The 23,720-nt window shown below is 36.6% G+C and overlaps 2 protein-coding genes across 3 annotated transcripts in view; one reads left to right on the top strand and one right to left on the bottom strand.

Annotated features, from left to right (window-relative positions):
- The window catches only part of mmp16b (matrix metallopeptidase 16b (membrane-inserted)), a 38,166-nt gene extending 34,296 nt beyond the window's left edge, over positions 1–3,870 (bottom strand). Inside the window, exon 1 of one of the 2 annotated variants that reach the window (XM_055202774.2) lies at positions 3,449–3,870. In XM_055202774.2, the coding sequence (XP_055058749.1) occupies positions 3,449–3,568 (120 nt within the window). In that variant the 5' untranslated portion in view covers positions 3,569–3,870. The remainder of the gene's footprint in view (positions 1–3,448) is intronic. The other variant, XM_055202773.2, reaches the window with a different exon arrangement.
- Positions 3,871–16,769: 12,899 nt separating this feature from the next.
- The window catches only part of egfra (epidermal growth factor receptor a (erythroblastic leukemia viral (v-erb-b) oncogene homolog, avian)), a 58,404-nt gene continuing 51,453 nt past the window's right edge, over positions 16,770–23,720 (top strand). The window contains exon 1 of the mRNA XM_073853984.1: positions 16,770–17,009. Within this exon, the coding sequence (XP_073710085.1) occupies positions 16,931–17,009 (79 nt within the window). The 5' untranslated portion in view covers positions 16,770–16,930. The remainder of the gene's footprint in view (positions 17,010–23,720) is intronic.

Below are 23,720 nucleotides of genomic sequence, written 5' to 3'. Positions count from 1 at the left end.
TGTTTTTAATGCACATAGAGCTTGTTTACACCTGCGTTTTGGTCAATTGGCTCACAAGTGGACATTTACACTTGGTTTTTTAATTAATCTCTTTTGTCCACTTTCGACTGCTTCTGTCCTGATAGATTATTTTGAGGGAATGGTCTATGGGCGAGTGGTTAAAACAATCCGGAGAAATGACGAGTTAAGGTTGACACGCACTAATATTATGTCAAAGTACCACTGCTTGTGTTGTTAGTAAACATGCTGCACAATGTTTTGTATTTGAGAGCTTTTTCTGATATTCCAGAGCAACTGATAAAATAAGTTTGTGTAACTCACACGCACCTGCAAAAATGAAAATAAAAAAAGCTGAGAGCAGACGCTTTAGTTTTATCAATGAAAACCTAAAGATTGCGTAAAACACTGTGGGTTTGCATTATAAGTCAGATTTGATGGAAAAACATTGTGCTCGATGAAACATTAGATCACACAGTAGATCAGCCACGTTCAACCTAATAAGGGCTGTGTAATTACACATTTTTGATTCAAACAATTACAAAAACGAGATAATAAATTGTATATGAATTAAATATTGTGCGATTAAAATATAAATTGCGTGCTGCTGGACCAATGTGTATGTAAGGCACTTCGAAGGCACCACTTCTTTGACACATGTAGCCTATTGTAACACTTACGTACTACTGTAGTTTAAAGGTTAAAGAGCACCTATGGTCCGATTCACGATTTTACATTTCCTTTGGTGTGTAAGTGTGTACATGTTACTGATATGCAAAGGTACATACCCCAAAGTAAACGATGACGCGAGTTATTGTCTCCAACGTTAATCTACAACAAACACACGGATTGTAGGAAACAGTTTACTTCCTGGGATTGGTGATGTAGACAAGACCAACATTATCAAAATTCCTCCCGCTTTGGACTCAGCCTGTAAGTTAACTCTTGTTAGCATTGCATTGTGAGCGAATCTTTCAAACATGGTAAGGAGCGTCAGCTGACGTCAGAGGTATTCAGGCCAATCACAACGTACAGATTAGCTGGCAATCAGCTGGCTTTTCAAATCCGTGCGATTTAGGAAGAGAGTGAAATCTGGAGCTACAAAAATTTACGTTATGTGGAAAATAATGCGTTTTTTAAACCATAAACCAAGCAAACACATTGTACTATACCAAATACACAAAAAATGTTGTTTTTAGCATTAAAATAGGTGCACTTTAAATAAATGCACGTTTTTAAAGTCACTAAGTAATCGTGTTAAAGGGATAGTTCAGCCAAAAATGATATTAAACCCATGATTTACTCACCCCCAAGCTGTCCGAGATGCATATGTCCATTGTTTTTCAGACAAAGACATTTTCGGATATTTTAGAAAATGTTTTAGATCTTTCAGTTAACTAAATGTGAAGTCACGGGATCCACGACCTTCAAGTCCAAAAAAAGTGCGTCCATCCTTCACAAAATAAATCCAAATGGCTCCAGGATGATAAATAAAGGTCTTCTGAGGGTAATCCGCGCAGTGCTGTTATAGAAATATCCATATTTAAAACTTTATTAACGAAAATAAAAACCTTCCGGTAGCGCCGCCATCTTAGACTCCTCTGTATTCAGGAGAGAGTATTAGCGTAGTGTACGCACTTTTCTTAGTGACATATGACAAATTCGGAGGGCTGGGGCACAGAGCAACAGCAGAGTAGCCTCCGTAGGCTGCGTAAAGCTCTGATCTTGAATGCGGACGTGACTAAGATGGCGGCACTACCGGAAGGTAGTTATTTACGTTAATAAAGTTTTAAAAGATATGGATATTTCTACAACAACACTTCACATTTAATTAACTGAAAGATCTAAAACATTTTCTAAAATATCAGAAAATGTGTTTGTCTGAAAAACGATGGACATATGCAACTCGGACAGCTTGGGGGTGAGTAAATCATGGGTTTAATATCATTTTTGGCCGAACTATCCCTTTAAATAACTGTGATAAAATAATCCTGATTATGATTTTTACCAAAATAATAATTTCCCTAAAATCAAGCAGACCTAGCATTTACAAAAGCAATCCAGTTGAATGCGTTTTCGACTACCTCTGAATGTGGTCAAAAGTAATCGAGCTCAAAACATTTCACATTTCAGTTTACACTTTTCTGCTAAGAACTCTGAAAATGTACCACTTAATTGTAAAAATAATACCAAGGTGATAAATAAACTATAACTAAATCATATGACACATGGCAACAACAACTTACTCCCCATTCATCACTTATAAAGCTAGAGCTACATGTTATTACTGGCTTCACCTAAGCACATTTGCACCTGAGGAAGACGTGCGTAATTAAAGCCCTTAGGGCTCAATCTTTATTTCAATGCTAAATCCTTGAACCTTGTGCTCTCTGGTCTATTCCTAGTTCAGGATCATAGGTTCACCCTTCAAGCAATCATTACTCATTCACATACACAACACACACGCACAGATTTCTCTTTTCCCCAAAGACCACTGACCTGTGCACCCAACTCACAAATGCTGCCAACCACTGCAGCCCTGCCAGCAAGCTGAAAACACACAGGAGCTAGATGGGTGGATATGAGTTGCGAAGAAATGGAAAAAGTCTTGTGAAGACCACACAAGCTGCCTTTTGATGGTTACGTTCCAGTATTGTTGTCAGTTTGGGACCTCACCCCAGCCTGTTCCGTCCAAAAACATCAATATTATCATGACAATGCACGCTGGCACAGCAGCCTCGACAACTCTCTCGCCTCCCAGGCAAACAGAACTGAGCGGGTGACAAATTCTTTCAATGTCAACCAGCGCTGCCAGCATCACTAAAAATCACATTTGCACCCATTTTGGCCCGAAGGAGATTGGGGGAGAGTTGCTAAGCAACTTATATAATCTTTACATGCTTCATATTATCACACGAATCTGTTACCCAGCACCGCTGTGGAAATCAAGGTCTTGCTTCTCTTATCACCCTATTGATCGTAGCATGGCCAGGCGGAAGTGTGTGATTGTCATCTCTGGGTTTGGACAGGAGGAAAGAGCAATCTGCTCATATCTCTTTTACTCATGTCTGATTGGCTGATGTTAGGATCTGCAATAGCTCTTGTGTGAATTTAAGTATAAAGTATATTTGAATGCATTTGTACACTCGGTATCCAAGTAAAAAGGAATAATTTTGTTTTTGTATGCATACTAGATTCAAATAAAAAATGCATTGCTTTGTACCCAGCCTGCAGATAATGACAGAATGCAATAAATGACAGTAACGGCACATACAACAGCACACATTCATACTGCACATGTTGGAGATCAACCAATCGATAAAATGTGCACTGTTTAATTTATCATATGCCACACATCATGCTATATGGATCTTAACAACAGTCGGGACGCTTATTGTCGTGTTCATGACTGAAGCAGAAGATGCTGATGTGGATGCTGGGCCAGTCTTACCTCAACGCTGAAATGATGCTCTTCTGCTGCTGAACACCACGTCCACACCGCCGTATGCAGCCATAACAGCAGCGCACACATACAGTCCAGCTTTCGCTTGTTGAGTAACGTAATGTTCATATTTGTGAGTTCGTCTGATATGCTGACTCTATCGGCTATTTACGTCGTTATCCTCGTATGTCAGTTAAGCAAGTGGCATTTTGGACCAAAGATGAAACGATCGGAGCGCGGAGAAACGTCGGCGTCCGCACATTTTGTCAGAGGTTGGCCGGCAATCCACACTCGATCTTGTTTATCTGACACGCTATATCGAGACATTTCTTTTGCTTTGAAACGTTACCTAGCGAACATGTAGGTTGCTTTTCTATATCGAGCAGCATACAGAGCGTAAGCACCGCGCATGCGCTCTGACTGCAGATGCTCTGACGCTTGTTGACTAGTAGGCACCATTCATTCTGCCTCCATTCTTATTTCCGCAGCTGTCAATCTGGCATCAATGAAGGTGTTAAATTGGGTCTTAGGTAGGCGGGACACTAAACTAAAGGCTGCTTGGCAGCAATGCGTTGAATCTTATCTGGGTTTCATCGGTGTTTCCAGCACTAAAGCAGACTTCAGTATCATTGTGTTTAATAAGACTACAATACCAAGGTTAAATTTTATTGCATGCATTTCATTTAAACGACATTTTAAAAAAGTCATAGTTTTTTTGTTTTTGTTACAGTGTTGTAATTGATCAATGTCTCTGAATTTTTCACATTTTATTGACTTTTGCCTGATATTGTAATAAATTGATTAAAAATAGATGAAAATAAAAAAAAAGTAAAATTTGTATTTAAAAGTCATTAAGATAGATTAATCTGGGGTTGCACAGTGGACATTTTTATACCCACCACAAGATGGGGGTGGTTCACTTTATTAAGGATTTTACAGATTTTATGTTTTTATTTATGGAACAAAAGAGAAACACCAAACAGAAAGATAGATAGATAGATAGATAGATAGATAGATAGATAGATAGATAGATAGATAGATAGATAGATAGATAGATAGATAGATAGATAGATAGATAGATAGATAATGAGAGAGAGAGAGAGAGAGAGAGAGAGAGAGAGAGAGAGAACATTATATTAGCTGCATTATATTCATAATACATTATAGAGTCAGCATTGTGTTTGTACCTCAAAGGTCATGGGGTTGATTCCCAGGGAACACACATACTGATGAAATGTTTACTTTAAATATGCTGTATAAGTTGCTTTAGATGAAAGCCTAATGCATAAATACATATGTAATATATAGTCAAATTTTAGCATGTTTTCATTAGTATACTGTACAATTTCTGCACAATATATTTAGATGAACACATACTTAAATTATTACTTTAAATAATTTCCATTTTCCAAAACAAACAGTATGTTAACTACTTGTACTGTACAGATAAATCATTTGCTTGTATATTTAACAAATGACTGCAATACTGCAATACCAATTACAGCAACCAATCAATAATTGCAAGGAGGGTCTTTAAAAGTTAATTCATGGGAAAATAAATTCATCTGCTTCACACATTAAAGAGTAAAGATAAAGAAGCATCTGCATTGGCCTAAAGTTTTGTGGGTATTAATAGCGCTCAATTAAAAATAAGCTCAAGGTTTTCATTTTTACACACTGAAAGCTTGTGCCATAAGGGTGCCCGTGATGCACATTGCAATTTAGTTTGATCAGATGAAAAAATATAATGACACTTCTCCTCTCAACTGCGCTCAGCCATTGGGAATGAGCTGTGAACTGAATGACAATAATTTAAGATGATGTCCTGACTCCAAAGGCACATATACTGTAGCGTGTTTTAATGTGTGTCAAATTGCCTTGATATCATTGCTTTTATTTCTGTTTAACTGCAAAATTGGAAGTTGATATACTTAAAAGTTAAGCTTGCTTGTTGAGGGATTAGACAATTTTCTTAAAAAAAAATCCAGATAATTTACTCACCACCATGTAATCCAAAATGTTCATGTCTTTCTTTGTTCAGTCGAGAAGAAATTATGTTTTTTGAGGAAAACATTACAGGATTTTTCTCATTTTAATGGACTTTAATGGACCCCAACACTTAACACTTAACAGTTTTTTTCCACGGAGTTTCAAAGCACTCTAAACGATCCCAAACGAGGCATAAGGGTCTTATCTAGCAAAACGATTGTCATTTTTGACAAGAAAAAAAAATGCACTTTTAAACCACAACTTCTCGTCTATCGTCCGCCAGTGCAACCTCACGCAATACGTCATCACGTCAAGAGGTCACAAATGATGTATGTGAAACTACGCGCCAGTGTTTACAAGTGTGGAGAAAGAGGACCGTTCTGACGTTGTTGTATGTTGAATGATACTAATTAATGTCTTTGTGTCAGTTTATTGTTTAAATGGTCCACAAATGTGCGTTTCATATATGTAACACGTGACCTTTCTACTTCACTACGCAATTGCGTGAGGTCGTGCTGGCTCATCACACAGCCGGAGGAAGAAGAGAAGTTGTGGTTTAAATGTGCATATTTTTAATTTTTCTTGTCAAAAATGACAATCATTTAGCTAGATAAGACCCTTATGCTTCGTTTGGGATCGTTTAGAGTCCTTTGAAACTCCGTTGAAAAAAACTGTTAAGTGTTGAGTTAAGTGTTAAGTGTTGGGGTCCATTAAAGTCCATTAAAATGAGAAAAATTCTGGAATGTTTTCCTCAAAAAATAAATTTTTTTCTTGACTGAACAAAGAAAGACATCAACATTTTGGGTGACTGGTGGTGAGTAAATTATCTGTTTTTTGTTTTTTTTTTAAGAAAATTGACTAATCCTTTAATAATACTCACTTAATCCTTCCAACACAGATGTTTCAGATATACAAAAAAAATATTATTTTAGAGTAGTTTTACCTAAATTCACATTCACTTCTATTGAATAGTGAATAAAGTGAATGAGCTATTAAAGTGAATAAAGTCAATATTGTGGTATTGGCAAAGTATTTATCTGGTATAATGGTGTCTTATACTCTAAGTAAGTAATTGTGCTAAATAGCATTAAAAGTGGTTCACTGGTTCATAATCATAGGGAACCACTTTAAGTAGCACCTGTGTAGAACCATAAGTGATGCTACAGAAGGTTTCAGCACAACAACAACATCAGCAAGAACATAAACAAATGGCCCTCTAGAGTAGATTATTATTGATAACAAGAAAAATAAATTACCTTAGATCAATTCATATAGCTAAAGTGAATTAACTGCACAGTGACTGAGCTAACGTTACTGTGTAACATTAGTGTACAATGTTAGATCCTTGAATTCATGCCTGGCTGCCAAACCTCTTTTCACACAGTTCACACAGGTTGTCCCCCCCTAGTCTTTATGAAACCAAAATATTTTTATTTTGTTAAAGGGATTTGTTCCAGAGGTCCAATAAACAAACATAGACCGGAAGTTAACTTCGGGCCAGGTGCTATGCACATGCATCCGATAAAACCGTCTATAGTCGTGCCAGATTACGAGCCAGTGAACCACTTACTTTTAGTGCTATTTAGCATAATTTTTTCAGAGTCTATGTATTCCGTCTCCAAACTTTTTGTGAGCAAGGGCTACCACAAGTATAAAACAAACTGGAGGACTATAGGCTACTTTTTTATAGTCTAATGTACTTAAAACTTTTTTGTTATACTTGTTGATTTATCTTGTTGATGTCTTTTATCATTGTTTAAAATGTTAACATACATTAAAAAGCCAAGCTAAGTTGGAGCCGATGGTGTAGTGGACAGCGCTCCGACATGTGGTGCGTTTGCACTTTCGGCGACCCGAGTCCATTCCTGGCTCGTGGTCATTTGCTGATCCCATACCCCTCTCTCCTCCCTGTACTTTCCTGTCCTCTCCTTACTCACTGTTAAATAAAGGCAAAAAAGGCCAAGCTAATATAAAAAATATGTAATAAATAAATTGAAGCTATTACTACTGTGCTTTGCCGGGGAATTCAGAGACCCGCAGGCGCCATGTTGGAGACCACTGCTGTAAAAGAACTTGCAACTGTTATCTTAAAGAGCTATTTATACTTGATCCCAACTACAGGAATAAACCAACTGTTTAAGCAATATATTCGTGTTGATTTACTGATGTTTTAACTTAATCTGTTTATTATTTCACAGTTTAATTTATAACAAAGTCTGTGTGTAATCATTTTCCCAGCACTGTACTTTAGATCCAAGGAGAGGTAAAATATGGTTGCAAAAATATAATGATGATTACTTAATGGTTAAACACGTACTGAGAAATTCTGCAGTATTTAGCTCCACCTAAGAAAAATGTTCAAGACTCACTGCACTTTCTTCGAAGATCATACTGATCTGTGATCAGTACACACAGTCTAAATAATTTTTTAATATCTTAAATAAAAGTTGTGATCTTACAGAGCTAATTCAGGTTGTATTTAAAGGGGATGTTTCACAAGACTTTTTCAAGATGTCAAATTTGGTGTCTCCTGACTAAAGTTTTAGCTCAAAATACCATACAGATAATTTATTATAGCATGTTCAAATTTGCAAATTTCAATGACCTATTTTTCACATGCTTGGTTTACCAAAACTAAGTTACTGGGTTGTTCTTTGTTTCATTTTCTAGGTTGATAGAAGCACTGGGGACCCAATTATAGCACTTAAACATGAAAAAGTCAGATTTTCATGATATGTCTCCTTTAAAAAGATTTGCTCATTCACATTTAGTTAAAGGTATTTATTGTTTAACCAAGAGAGGTGTCATGGTGACATGCGTGCTATGACAAGTGTGCCTTGGCAACAGTTTAATGTTCTCTTGTGCAACACACCCTTCACAGCCGATGAAGAAAGAATACCTCTGTTGAGAAAGAAAATAGGCAGCAAATTCATTTACCATTTCTCCATAGTGGTGAACTTGATATGTATTACTGCAAGAGCTATATGGATCCATCTGGATTTGAAATTATCAGCTGAAATGATTAGACTACTGATACATGAGGGGACTGATCTGACTATTCTACGATTATTCTCCACTTTAGACTTTAAAGTCACTGTCAGTTGAGGTTCACAACCCATTTTACTTCCATACTGTGATATACCTTATGAGTGAAACAGGATATTAAACTAAAAATGTAGGACGGGAATTGATCTTGTATGGTACAAGAGTTCATTATATAACAGAACAGAACCAGACCTAAAAAATAATTTTTAGCTTTTGGTTATCATGATCCAAAAGCCAATATTATGACCTCTTTACGGAAGAAGATGGGGTTAAGACATATCCTATCAAAGAATTTGAAGGCAACCTTTCCGTTTTCTTTCTTTGGATAGACATGCACCAATGAATTGCTTACAATGAGACCAGGAACAAGCATTAAAAAAAGTGAACCGGGTCTATTTTGATTTTGTGTTGACTTTAAACAAACTAATGGACATTGTGTGCAATAATGTCACATATATCCTGATCTCCATTATTAGCAGGTGCAGTGCATACAGCCTTAAGGGAAACAGCTGGTGTGGACTGCTATAGACATACTGTCCTCCTTAATTAAGTCTAATTATTTCTTTTCTCAGTGTTTATACTGCCTAAAGCACTTTCACTGCTCAGTAAACAAACAGGTTTAGATCTGAATCTTCTCAATACAGAGTTACACGGACCCTCCATGTATAACGGTCATTAATAATTCGAGCAAAACAGCTACAGAACACAGCATTTGAATTAGGTGGACTGGCTTCATGCAGAGAGAAGTACAAAGGTTTGTTACTGTTGCGTTGTGGTTGAGGTATTGTGGGGTTAAACATTTGTCATGGCAGGTGCTGGAGTGGTCATCTCAAACCTTTCAAATCAAATCATATCACTTTTATTGTCACAGCAAAACGGCACACGTGCTGTGCTAAGTGAAAGCATTGAGTGTGTGCCTCGGACAATGCAAAATACAGTAACTTGTGACCCAGTCTGTGAAAAAAAAACAAATAAAGTCTATTTATTTGTGATTTACTGTACACAAAACCATCCTACATGTAAAAAACACTCTGTGAATATATAACCTTGATATCTTTATATTGATAGAGTAATGTCATTGTATGTCATGGACTGAAATTAAAGTAAAATCAATGAAGGAAATCAAACTTTGATGCTCCAAATCTTAGATCACAAATACAATACACAATATACACTCACCTAAAGGATTATTAGGAACACCTGTTCAATTTCTCATTAATGCAATTATCTAATCAACCAATCACATGGCAGTTGCTTCAATGCATTTAGGGGTGTGGTCCTGGTCAAGACAATCTCCTCAACCCCAAACTCAATGTCAGAATGGGAAAGAAAGGTGATTTAACCTGTTAACCTTTTTTCGTTTTCTGAACCCACCCACAAAAAATGTCATAGCCAAACTAAAATAGATACAGTTTATGAAGTCTTTGCACTAAAAGCATAAGTTTGGTCTCATTTGAAAGCAGACACTTGGAAGTTTACTAAGAGGTGAAAATTAGTTACTGTCATAATGAAAAAAGTTGTTATAGAGAGCTTAAATTATACTTGTTTATAAACTCCACCAAACATTTATGAAATATTGTTATGAAAAACTAAATGAAAATGGCCTTGGAGCAATCTAGAAATGCTCTGCAGTTAAAGCCACAGGTCTGACCATGGTCTGTTTTAAATCTGAAGATGATACCTCTAAAACTCTGTATTTTATTAAATGTTTTTTAGACCCATGTCATGTAAATTTATTTAGAGAAAACAGCAAAAATGCTAAGCTAATGTTTGTTTATTTATATCTCACAACATCCTTTCAGTTTATTGTCCTATTGCTCCGGATTTTAAACAGACTCATTAAATAAGCATCCAAATGAGTCATTAACAACTTTTAATCCTGGATATGGCTGTCTAAATGTTTATTTTATTATTATTATTAATAATTGCTCATAATTTCTATTTAGTGTTTTATTTCCTCCTTTTGTCTCAATTCACTTTCTTTTTATTAAAGTCCTTTCTTACAAAAAGAAACTTACCTTAAAGAAGCTTTACCAGTCAAAATTATTCCTAGAAACATATATCTCATATCTCCAGACAGCAGATGTTTACAGAACAGCTAGTACGTTAGCTTAGCATACCATCAAAACACGACAAATAAAAGCATTTATAATAAAACTCACTTTATAACATCAAAAGTCGAGTGCTTAAACAATCATGCGTGATCTGATGTGGCTTTGGATCATAAAATAAGACCGAAAATAAACAGTTTTATGCTATTTATGCTGTTAGCTTAGCATAGCATTATAATATACAGTACTGTTATGAAAATACCAGACATAGCGTTAAAAATACAGACAAACCATGTATAATCTTAATCGTGTTTATTGTCTCCATGTTTCAAAACATCAAAACATCTTTATTTGCATGTTATTATAAAAACAGCGATCGCTCGTTGCAGGTCACTGCTCAAGTTCACTTCTGACTGACAGCTGCTGCTGAGTGAGCTCTGACGTCTTATTCTTTTTATGAAAGTTTCATATTGACACTTTCAGACTTTAGCGCCCTCCGGCTTCACGTATGAATGAAACAAACTGAGTGTGAAGGACTGCAGACTCAAACTTGCTCATATCGCCATTTTTGGAATAAAAATGGGTGAAATATTACCCCCCTTGCAGAAATTTGAAGTAAACATATAAAATTGAAGTAATATTTCTCCAAATATGCATACTTTGAATTAAAAGCCCCGAAAGATGTTGTTTTATCGAGTGCTTTCATGACGATCACGGAGGAGTATTTTTATCAATGAGTGCGGCTGAGGGTTATATTTCAAATTAAAGGTATGTACCGTTTTTCATTTTCATAACGCCTGACAAAAATGAAGAAATTACTGTTACTAGGATTCTCAGATTAAAATAAGGTCAAAAACTAAATCTTAAATCAAAACACTTTTTAATGATGTATAGTTGTTTAATGTAAGTACGTTTAAACTAACAGTAATTTAAATTATGTAAATAAATAGCTCTTCAGTACATCCACGCCCTCGCGCAGGTTATCAAGCAATATCAGAACAGAGAGTATAGACGGGTTGCACGGCGACGTCACTAACTGGTTGCGCGCGCAACCGAGGGGCAGAAAGAAGAGAAGTGCATTGTGTTGTATGCTAGTAGCGGTGTCTGTAAGTCAAAATGGCAAGGAATTGTTGCGTGGAAAATAGTACCAACAGAGTCAGTGCTGGGTGCCTGATGTTAACATACCAGTAGATGCGACTATTACGTTACTAGCATTATAATTATAACATTATAATTCATACATGTATCACAGTGACACTGTAAAAATATAGACAGAAAAACAGATCCAACTAAAATCAAGTCTTATTTATATACAAGCAATAAAGAACGCTTCAATAATTAAGGTTGTTGCAGTAGCAGATCAGCTCACCAATCGGGCTTTCTGCCCCCTGGATGCGCGCGCACCCTGCAATGTTTGTAAACTTGCAACCCCTCTATGAGATGATAAAATGTTAAAATATCAAACACTTTTGGTCAACAGAAATTAAACACAAAACGATGTGAACACAAAAAGATACTGCAACTCCAGTTTTATTTTTTAATTTTTGTAAATTTTTTTCATTGTTGGCCCTCTCTTTCTAGATCTCATTGTGTTCTTTTGTTCAATAAATATTACAAAAATATCATGGTTAAGAACAAAATCTACTAAAAATATTTGAACTAGGTGTTTGAAACCAAAATATATAAAATATAAAACCACTGCTAGAAAAAAAACATGTGAAACAATACATTTAACAGCAATACAAGAAAAAACAGTATGCAGGGTCCGTATCATCTAATAACCTTCTAGTTGACCTCATTCCAGTCCTGTCCTTTGTCCATCTGCCTGTCCAAGTCTTTTACCTTTGTGATTTGGACGGACTCCTTCATTGGCCAGCTGGATGCCGTCATGCGAGATCAAAGCAGACAAAAATGCTTGAGAGACCCTCCTGCATGGCAGAATCACACATTTGCCCTTCTGCATCAATAAACAACTTAATTGCTTTCTTGTACATTGAGAGAGCTGACAAAAAGTATTTTCAGCTGAAAGGCACAAACCAGCCTGAATTTCTTACACATACACCTAAACACTTACTTTAGTCCATGATTAAAAATAAAATGACAGAATCGGGCTGTTAATAATTGGTGCACCCAGATGGCATACTTGAACTCAGTCTTGACCCCTGCTGTCTGTATTTGTTTGTATGTGTGTGGACGGAACAAATAAGTGTGCTGTGCAAATGTATGTGAATAACCGTATGTTTACCCATCTTTAAGTGTTAAAAACCCAGGTATGAACTGTGCACAGGGGTCATGGGGAGGGGCTCAATCATTTTTCACATGAGGGATTAATTTAAGCTTTTTAAATCTTTTCAATTTGAAAACAATACACATATGTCTCTGCTTAGAATATCTGTTTAGTGTTTATCTCTCACTAAGGAATGAAACACAACACTATGACTTCAGAGATTTATAAATATTTGCTTTTACTAAATATTTGAGTAGAAATAATACTGAGATTCTCAAATGATTCAGTTTGTTGTTTTTCTACTAGCACTAGGCCGGTTTAGGTTAAGGTTGTTTGAGCTGCTATTTAGAAAGTAAAGGGTAAATAATAGTATATCCTATTTATTTTATTTTTTTGCTATAAATTTGACAATTTTGTGCCTGGTAAGGTACCCCCTATTCATTTTCACAATATGGAAAAAGTGGGAAGGATTTTTTACAAAAATTTACAACTTCACAGAGGAAAGCGAAGGATTGGTAAGAAACTAGGCCAAGTAAACAACAACTATTTACATTCTATTAGATGCAGACAGAAACACTGGAACTTTCCAGTTAGAGGTTGATGGCAATCATAAGGTCTTGATCCGCCACCCCCCCCCCTTCCTGTGGGTTGCTTAGCCAATGTTAATAATATAATTATTCATATAAAAATCTAAATTTAATAATACATTTATATTGATGACTTATTATTGTTCCACCCCCAGTCAAAACTACACTCCTCATATCCTCTGTAAAACCATTTACAGAGGCATTAGCATTAGCTATAATGCAATAATAGTGCATAAAATCACTAGAGACATATGAGGTCTTTAACTCCTGTGCCTAATCTGTCCAAGAAAGAGACATTATTACGATTTGTGTTTGTTCTGTAGCTTGTTTCAACCATGTGGTTCCTTGTATTATATATCTCCCATGCCTCTTATTCTTAAAGGGGTCATATATAGTGTGAAAATCGGACTTTTTCCATGTTTAATTGATACAATTGGGTCCCCAGTGCTTCTATCAACCTATAGAAAACGTGAAAAATATCAACCCAATAATTTTGTTTTGGTAAGCCATTTTTTGCAAGCATGTGAAAAATTAGGTCGTTCAGATTTGGCCTGTTTTGTGAGGTAGGTAGCAAGGCCAATTACAATAATATCACCCCTTAATCTGCACTATCATGGCACTACCATGGCACTGCCATGTACTAACATGGCACTGTCATTTAGTGCAGAGAGAAAGAGAGAGAGAAAATTTTATTGACAGCACAATTGAGTTTTAATTGCAACAAACCACCATAATTGTGATCATTTTTGCTCTGACCTACAAACTTGGAGTTTTAACATCCTATAATTAATTATCTGTGGGGTATTTTAAGCCAAAACTTCACATATGCACTCTGGGGACACCAAATAATTATTTTATATCTTTAGGAAATTTATAAAGGAATACAACCCTTCTGTTGCCTGATGATGAAAGTTGTTCTCACTTTCACAAACTAAAAACGTATAAAAACTGTTACAGTGTTGCACGTACATTGTTAAGAAATCAAGACACAAGCATTGCACATTTACTTGGACTGTCTTAACTTTGAAAAGGAACAAGATGTTATAAATTAAATTAGAATATACTGTATATAATTAATAATTCACACAAGTAATAAGACAATTTATAGCATGCTAATTACTAATGGTGTAGGTTTGTACATAACTTTGGGACTAACTGATTTCCAGTGATGTACAAACATCAATTGCTATTTTACTCTAAGGAGACAAACATGCCAGACAAACATATAAAGAAGGTTTTGATAGCTGATGAAATTTAGAAAATAGTTACAATGTAAGTTTACTCAAGAAAAAAACGCAGTTAAAGAAGGACACACTGGATTCTTTGTGGTTAGTTGAACTTTAGTGACCTTTGGGAACACAAACTTCCTGGATGCTTTCCATCTCAAACCACTGTCTGGCTACTGTGGCAACCCAGATGAATGTAGCTATAATGTCTATGGGCAGCTCTCAATGGACGATTGACAACAGAAAAGAAATGTTTACAGATTATTCTTTGTTTATTTCCACTGTTATGGTTTTTTAATTTTTACAAATTATGTTTTGTTAATCTTCTCACAAATAATAATAAAAAATTGTACCCAGAAAAAATGCTATTGCTTAGAGGTTTCATTTTTATACACAGAAAAAATGTCAGGCACCTCAAATGCTTTAGTGATTTATGTGATAACATCTAACTGACATTACAGTTTTTCTCAGTTGCTTTGGTGCAATTCTCACAATTCTCATTTGTGCATATCATAGTAGCAGTTTCTCATTCCTTCGAACAAATTGCAAATGCTTTTGTACATGCATCAATTGCTTTCATACAATTCTCTGCAGTTTTATAACATTATCATTTGCTTATGTCATGTCAGTCAAAATTAACTATACTAGTGAATGCTGAGAATAGTCATTCCATACTTTTTTCTTTTGCACAATGCTATGAACAAATTAGAACTGCAAAGAGCGTATGCAGTAAAAATGTAAAATATTCAGTGTCTGGTACTCAGTTACTTCACTAAATACAGTAATGTGTTACTGTAATTTACTGTATTTTTCAAATTGCTGTTCAAATAGTATATAGTGCTGTCTTGAGCATTTTCAGGTATGTGTCACCAAGATTTTACTTTTTTGCATTGGAAAACATTTATAAAGTAAACTGTCATAATGAAAGCATGACGAAGCCATTTGACTATCTTGTTCATAAACAATGGTGTCAGTACTTTTTATTTTGAAGACACTGACACTTTCATTGACATGAAAACTTGCTTTTGAGGAATGACCTATCCATTTTGAGCAAGTGACACGCTTTTGCAGGTTATCAACTAGGTTTTGCAGTTTGTACTAATTGTTTTGAGAACTGCATTAAATGTTGTGCAAATGTAAATAGTGATGTGAAAAATGCACCAAAGCGACTGAGAAAAACTGTAAACTAACAAAAGTAATTAAAAATGTCAGATCAGGTATAAAGTTGTAGTATGTTTTACAGCTATAGAAATAGAGGTGCTTCATGCCATAAAAGAAAAAAATGTATCTGTATTATTTCAATAGAAAACCTTTACAAAAGTTTCTTTGTCGTGGAAAAAGGTTATTTGCGAAAAAGTAAGAACTAATGTTTATTTTTTAATACAATGATTCTTTGGGAGGCAAAGACGGTTCTTATGGCATTGCTATATAGATCCTTTTGTAGCAATTGCGGGTCTGTCCTCCTGACTCTGAGTATTTGGGTCAGATGGCTTGCAAAATATGCAAAATATCATGCTGTATCCCTATAGGGAATACAAATACTAATAAAAATGTATAGGCCTACCTGCAATTGCTTTGGATAAAGAGTCTGCTAAATGCATACAAGTAACTGATAGGCCTATACTGACTTCAGATTATTAGATATATTGGTAAGTGGTTGCAGTCAATTTATTTAAGCTACATTTAAACAAAAAATATTAGTAAAGTAAAATAAAATAAAAAACTTTTGTTTAAATGTAGCTTAAATAAATTTATTGCAACCACTTACCTTAAAAAAATTTAGTAAATTGAATGAATCATTTTTTCAGTGCAATATTGATTGCTGAAAACAAATTTTTTTTTTTTGAATATATCTCCTAGTTTGAATGTATAGAAAAAGTGGGAAAAATATCCTTGTAAGATTACCATGGGGTCTGAGAGAAAATATATATTTTTAAAGTATCAATTTGTCCGCCATTTGAAATCATGGTTCTACATTAAAAAGGTCGTTTGTGATTTTCCTTTCTTGTATTTTTTATCTGTTTAAAAGCAATGTTAGTGATTTCATTTGACACCTGTATGATTTATTTTCCTTTACCTGAAGATGATTACCTGTAATACACTGTCCCACCTCACTGAGGACACGATCCTCCCTGCTGCTGACGTCAAGGGTGCCTCGCGCCGCGCTCTCTCCAGGAATGAGCGCAACGCTGCTGTTTCACTGCTGGGATCAGCGCGCGCGGAGGAGGAGCTGTCAAAGTTTGAAGCCAAAAGTCGAGCGACGTTTTTAAAGAAGACGAAAACAGGATCTCTGAACATTCCGAAGCCATCTGAAAGAGACCCCGAATAACTATGGAGTGAAGATCGAAAGGTTTACAACACAAGACATGGCTCGGTCAACTGAGATTGGATTCTGCTTTACCTTACTGCTTGCGTGGAGCCTGTGTGCAACGCCGGATAAGAAAGGTGATATTGTTGTGTAAGGTTAAACCTTTAGCTTCACGGCTGTCTACTGCAAAGTGATCTCGTGTAGATGTGATGGAAATGTCGCAGATGTTTTTAGAGAGATGAACCTTAATCGGCGTGGGAAAAGAGCGGAAGTTTTTGCTCACGTCCCATTGAGAACTAACATTTGTAATACTAATGAGTCTTTAAACATTTTTACTGCTAAGTTGTTTTTAAGAAATTAGAGGCTCGGGGTTTTGTTTACATATGCAGTTATGATTGTCTTGGGTCAGCTCTTCTTAATGTTTGAACCTACAACCTTTCACTAGGCTACTTTACAGTCTCTTTAAGAGTACTAGGTTTCATACACGCCCCGTTTTTAATGAGGTTGTGATTTATGTAATTTCATTATTTGGCTGCTTCAGGATTGCATCAACCGACATTGCAAAGGAGATCATTTACTAGAAATGTTTGTGCACTGCAAACGTTTGCTTGCGTAACGAAAAAAGGTGGAAACATTAAGTAAAATAATTATAAATAAATCAAAATGGTATACATTACTGCCTTAAGTTAACCTAACTACATACAGTTGTGTTACATTAAACTTACATGATTAATTGTCAGATCAGGAATAAATACTGTAGCCTACTTTTTCAAGGTAAAACTGTACTTTTACGTAGAGTATTTACTATATTAACTGTGGTAAACTGTTTAGGCTATACTATAGTTAGTATATTATAGAAAATATTTTATAAAGATATTTGATTCTACTGCTCTATACTAAAATTGTATATTTACTATAGTAAGGCAATACTGTAATTATACTTTAATTGTATATTAATTATATAGTATCTAGGAGTTGTTCAGCAATTTAGCCTACTGGTAATTACAATTTTTTTGTATTTTAGTATTTAGTATTTGTCATTTGGATATGTGGGTTCCATGTATTAATCAACATTGTTAGTGTTTGTGACATTTATGAGATTTGTCAAAGCGTTTTTATGCCCCTCTGTATATTAAGATCATCTCTGGGGCATCCTGTGTGTAAACAGATGACTGTGCCAATACTAACAGATGGACCACAGATCAGTTTATTACAGTCTGCTTCCCATTTGCTCTCATTCAGTGCGTGCCAAAAGAAAAATCACCTTTTAATATCTAAATATCAAAAAATGTGAGTTTACAGTCATCGGTCACATTTTGTGCTTTCATTCAGTTCATGGACACAGATGGCCTATTGCACGATTGTGCAGTATCTCCATTATGTCATTGCGTACTATCAATACATATTTGCTTTTTATTGCATGTGAACATTACAATAAGTTAACATTAAGTGCTGATATTCTTATGTGTTTATATTGTGAATTGGGATTACCAGTTTTGCAGCTCCTTCTGAGGATTTTACGAGAAAGTGAGTGTCAGTGAGGACAATCCTGGCGTCCAACGTTGTCTTTTGTTTCCCTGTTGTGCTTTACCGAAGGTCAGATGAATGCTGCAGCTATCTGTTAAATTATCATCTATTATAAGACAGAAACAGTTGTTTAGTCTTCCTAGAATGCTGAATCCAGATAATCGCTTTTGCTGTGTGATTTAAATACATTAGCGGGTCTCACATGGTGTTATTTAAGTGTCTTTTCCTCATTTGTTTGACATTGACCTCTGGGTACCATATAGTAGGCTATCATTGTGACCTAGAACAACCTCTCTTATTCCTATTAAATTACAATATAAGAAACATATGTGTGTAAATAGATACTTAAAAGCTGATAAAGATCACATTCTCTAAACTTTCTTTAGAAAGATGTATTTATTTCAAAATGGAGATAATGTCGATGATATTTTATATCTGAATTAGTTTTGTCTATATAGCCAGTGAGATTTTATCTTGGTCTTTAGTTTTTATGTTGACTTCCATCTGGATGGCTCAGAGGTGAGTCAAAACGCCTGAATATATGAAGTGAGTTTTTACAGTCTTTGTTGGGTCTAGGGCTTTGGCTGGTTGATATAGTGAAGTTACAGGAATGGATTTTGTCAGCATCCTTGTCTTAGTTTTATTAGTTGTATTATACTTTTACAGAGTAAATGCTGCCTGCCTTACAATGTGTAGCCACAGTCTTCAGTAAAATAAAGGAAAAAGAAAGCTCATATGCGTCCTCTAACTTAAAACTATTTTGAATTTATTCAAACACTTTTACAGCCTAGAGGAACAAGTTTTAGCAGTGTTTCCTATGAACCCGTATTCATTACACTGAGATTAGTTTCTTATCCTGGCCAAACTATTTTTCATCTGAAATGCTAAAATGTCACAACTAGTGGAGAAAAACTGAAAGCCTTTTGTGATTGTGTTCTCCACAAAAACTTTTCAAAGCTATTGCATGAAATTCATCTTTTGGTTCTCCATAGAAATTCTGTGACAGGTTAATGTGTCAGCTTTTATCTAGTACATTGTATGATTGTGGATCTCCATCGAAAAGTCTGCTTGTTGAGTCACGGCACATCCAATCATAACAAGTCGCTAGTGTTTGTGAGCCAAAAGACAGATTTCCCAAATATTTCAAAACGGCTAAACAAAACCGTCATCACTTGCTGGACCATTGCTTATCTCAGACAGCCCTGTAAGGCACAGATAGGAGCTTTTAGGAGTAACAGTAAAACCATGACCTTAAGACTTAAAAAAAATCAAAGTTTACAACATTTCTATGTGAAATCATTTCACTAGAATTTCCATTTGAATTGATTCAGGCACAACAACATTTTGATTCTCTCAGAAAGAAAAATCTTGATGCACTTGATACCTTATAAAAGGAACAAAGACAGCTTTATTTGCAAATTTATGACCTTACATGGCGTAACCTAATTTGGCAAAATTGCATATCACTCTATGTTCCTCGGGCAATTTCAACATGTTCTTATGATAAATAATCTCACTGATCTGTCATTAAGCAGATAAAAGTGCATGATAATCAGATTTGACTCTATTGCAGTCGCATATCCGCTTTTGAAAGGCATCATTGTCAATTGAATCGGTAATGGCGGAAGACCATCATTGTTTTCCGTGGGGATTATGATTTGTGTATCCCGTGTTCTCGGGAAATACATCAACATTGTATTTTCTCCCAAATGATAGGTGAATTTGAGATTTGGCGTTTTCTCGTTCTTCGCCCACCACAGGAAACTAAATCAGGATGTTCCAAAACAGAGGACTGCTGTGTAAAGCTGTCAAGCTTCGTTTCATGGAGTTTCGTGCCAGATAAAAATAAATGTAAATAACAGCATAAATGCATACTGTATTTGGATTTACTGGAACATCATGTTAAGTTAATTGACATGGGAACAGTGCTCGGCTTTGGTTTGCAGTTTGAAGACAGCTGAACTCTCTGGGGGCTAAATAATAACCTTTCACCAAATAAAAATAATTTCGAAGGAATGCTTTGAACGCATTTCAAAACAGTCGTTCACCGCTATGGGTATAACTTTAACTTAAACTGTATATTTGCAGATGTAATTATTGACAGAACCTCAAATGAGTGTCTCTTCTATAAGCAACAAGTGTCTGAGATTTGCAATAGCTTTGCCTGCTGCTTGTTTTTGCAAATTTCATACACACAGGTCTCCTCCCACTGAATAAACACAAATCCCAAGCACCACGTGTCCAGCCCCATGAACTCATGCCAGTGTTGTTTACATTACTTCCATCCCTGTGTAATTGTTTACAAACCAAAGTGACATAATGATATTCAAAGCGCCTCACCATTGTTTTTCCCGCTCTGATTTGCTGCCTCATACCCTTCTGTCATCAGGTTCCCACACGTTTGCACGCACTTTGCATGGCCCCGCGAGTGGTTTTCCAGGCGGACAGCTGTGATTTCTCTCAGCGAGGCCTAATGCCCGACGTCAGTTTCCTGCCTTTAATACCTGCATACTTCCTCCTCCACCTCATTTGTGCTAAACGCTCTTTCAGGATATGTTACCAGAGCTCACTCCAGGCTGTAGACGCAGTGTTCCCGGGAGGCCGATTGGTAAAATTGTTTGTTACCATGGGGGCTTCACAATGCTGGATGTGTCTCCCAAGTGATTGGCTTTCCTAGAACCACATCTGGTAAAGCTGTTGGAGTTTGGAGAGCTGCGGAGAAGTGAAATGAGTTTGCCGGAAAAACGGCGGACCTCCTGCTTTGATAAACTGTTGAGCAGTTACCTAGAGCTGGCAAATATCAGTGCCTCATTTGTTGGAGTGACTTTCTTTGGCGGAGAACAATGAGGGTTTTCTTCAAGCCGACTGCTCCTTTTAACAAATCTCTCAGAATCGTGAATGTTTCTCCATGTGCCTGTGTAAACAATAGGGGCTGCATGAGAGAAGTTTCATGTTCTCTGATTTTTTTCTGTTAGCATTTATGGCTGTGACAGTTTGATTGTATGCTGATTGTAAGTCGACTTGAAATGGCCAAAATCTATTTAGACCTAAACACTGGGATTGCTTGTGACAGACTGACTAGGATAATTTTTTTCATTCATTCATTCATTCATTCATTTTAAACGTTAATACTGCCCCAAGCCTTGTGACGTCTGTCACTCCACTATGTTTGGAAACTCATGAATGTTCCTTGAAATGGTGCATTGTACCTGCACGTCATGGAGTTTGTAGCATTTCCATGATTGAGCCCCTATGGTGGAAAGAGACCTTGGAATTCGGGCTGGAAAAAATAACTTTTTTCTCACATCTCATTAGGGCGTGGCTTATTGTGAGAAGCAGCAGTTTCTGCAGGTCCCACAGGATTCTCATCATGTTTCATTTACCAATCTAAAATACCTGGCGCGTTTTCATGTTTACTTGCAACATATAGTATTTAATATATAAATATATAAAGATAATATATAATATAATATATAAAGAGAGCCCGTTCGCTCTCTTCCATTGGTGAAAAGTGAAGCCGCCAGTGTCCCGATACGGCGCTGACATCTTGGGACTTGAGTCTGCGCAGTAGCGATTTCGGGACCAGTCCTGTGCAGTAGTGAGCAGGAAGTAAAGCCCCGAAAGTAAGGCCTCGCTCTCGCAGAATGCGCACATCACAGCTGTCAATCATGATGTGACACCGCCATTTTTATAGCATTAAATAACTAACTTAAAAACAAACTTATTTTAAAAACAAACACTTGAATTTACATCAGCGTGATAAAACTACAGTAAATGACAGAAACCGGCTTCGGGAAAAAGATAATTGAAGTGTAATTAAATTGTGTAGTTGGTCTCAAGTCCCATTTAATAACATGGAGAGGCGGGGTTTATGACCTATAGACGGTTTCAGCAGTAACAACATAAACAAGCGGCGCCCTTGGTTCACGCGTATTTTCCGGTAAACTCCGCTAAGAATAAATAACAAAATACTTTAAACATAGTTTATTTATAAGCAAAATAAACAACACGTAGCTTACCTAGGAAACCAAATTTTTTTTATTTTCGACGAGGTATTTGTTTAATGGTACGTTTATGGTGCATTTACACCAACCGCGGTAGAGGCATGAAGCGCGAGTGATTTCAATGTTAAGTCAATGTGCAGACGCGTTGACGCGCGTCAGGAGGTCCCGCGGCGCGGAAGAGGCGTTCGGCGCGGAGCGGAAGATGCGTTTCCGCCTCATTCGCGCGCGAAGGGCGCGAATTGATCGTTGTGCGCGGTACGCGCGAATAGTGCTTTTTTGTGCATTTTGCGCTTCACGCGAATTTGCGGCTGGCGCCCGAGTTGAAAATTTGAACTTTGGCGGAATTTCGCGCCGTGTTAACCAATCAGGAGCCTGCCTGCTGCTGTGGTGGCAGCCCCGCCCGGAGACACTCACTCAAGCAGTCAGTCAAAGCTATATGACACAAGTTGTTATTTCTATAGAGGAGACAGGAATAAAAAGGACCTCACTTGGAAGGGTGTCAGTGAGGACTTTGGGCAACCTGGTAAGTTGTAATACACACTTCAATTTTGAGTCACGTGACGTTTATCGACCCGCGCCGTTTATTTTCCCCCTACAGTAAGGTTACCCAATACAAACTGGTAACTCTCTTGATAAATGCATAAGTAACATCAGTCATCTTGCAAACAGACACTCGCACAGCAGTTGCCCCTCCCACAAGAAGCGGATTTTGCTTCGGACGCTCGTCAAATGCTTGCTTATTCCGCGCGTCTACTCCGCTCTACACGCGCGAATGCATTTAAAGTGTTCAAGCGGCAAACTAGGCGCGGTAGACGCGATTTTGACGCCCAAAACGCGTTTAGTGTAAACTCAGCGTTCAGTTTAGCAACTAGTCAGACCATTAAAAAAAACTTAAACCGGAAGTAAAGTTCGGACCAGACTGGTATCGCGTCACTGCACATGTGTCCGATGAAACCGTCTATACTGGGACCAGTCACTAGGGGGTGATCGAGACATTTTGGCTTCACTTTTCAGGGCTTGTGCGGCACGTTTGGTTGGAATTCATTATTGGAATTATTACTCCAATTTAATATTGCATGGAAAACCAGCAACATTTTTACAGACACACAAACAGATCAGACAGTGTGTCCTGTCCTGTATATAATCTCAAACAGTAACTCAAATATTTGACTTGGTAATTGAGCAAACAATACCCGTGGTCATGATTGCGTTATAAAGTCGCTAAGCACAGATCCATCATATTTTACAGGTGGAGGATTTTTTTTTGTTGAATATGTTCAGGTGGTTGTACTCAGGCCCTTTCAATGGAAATGTAAA

The sequence above is a fragment of the Misgurnus anguillicaudatus genome, chromosome 2, assembly GCF_027580225.2.
Source record: "Misgurnus anguillicaudatus chromosome 2, ASM2758022v2, whole genome shotgun sequence".
Classification (NCBI taxonomy): domain Eukaryota; kingdom Metazoa; phylum Chordata; class Actinopteri; order Cypriniformes; family Cobitidae; genus Misgurnus; species Misgurnus anguillicaudatus.
Note: the sequence above shows the minus strand (reverse complement) of the source record. Positions and strands in the feature narration are given on the sequence as shown.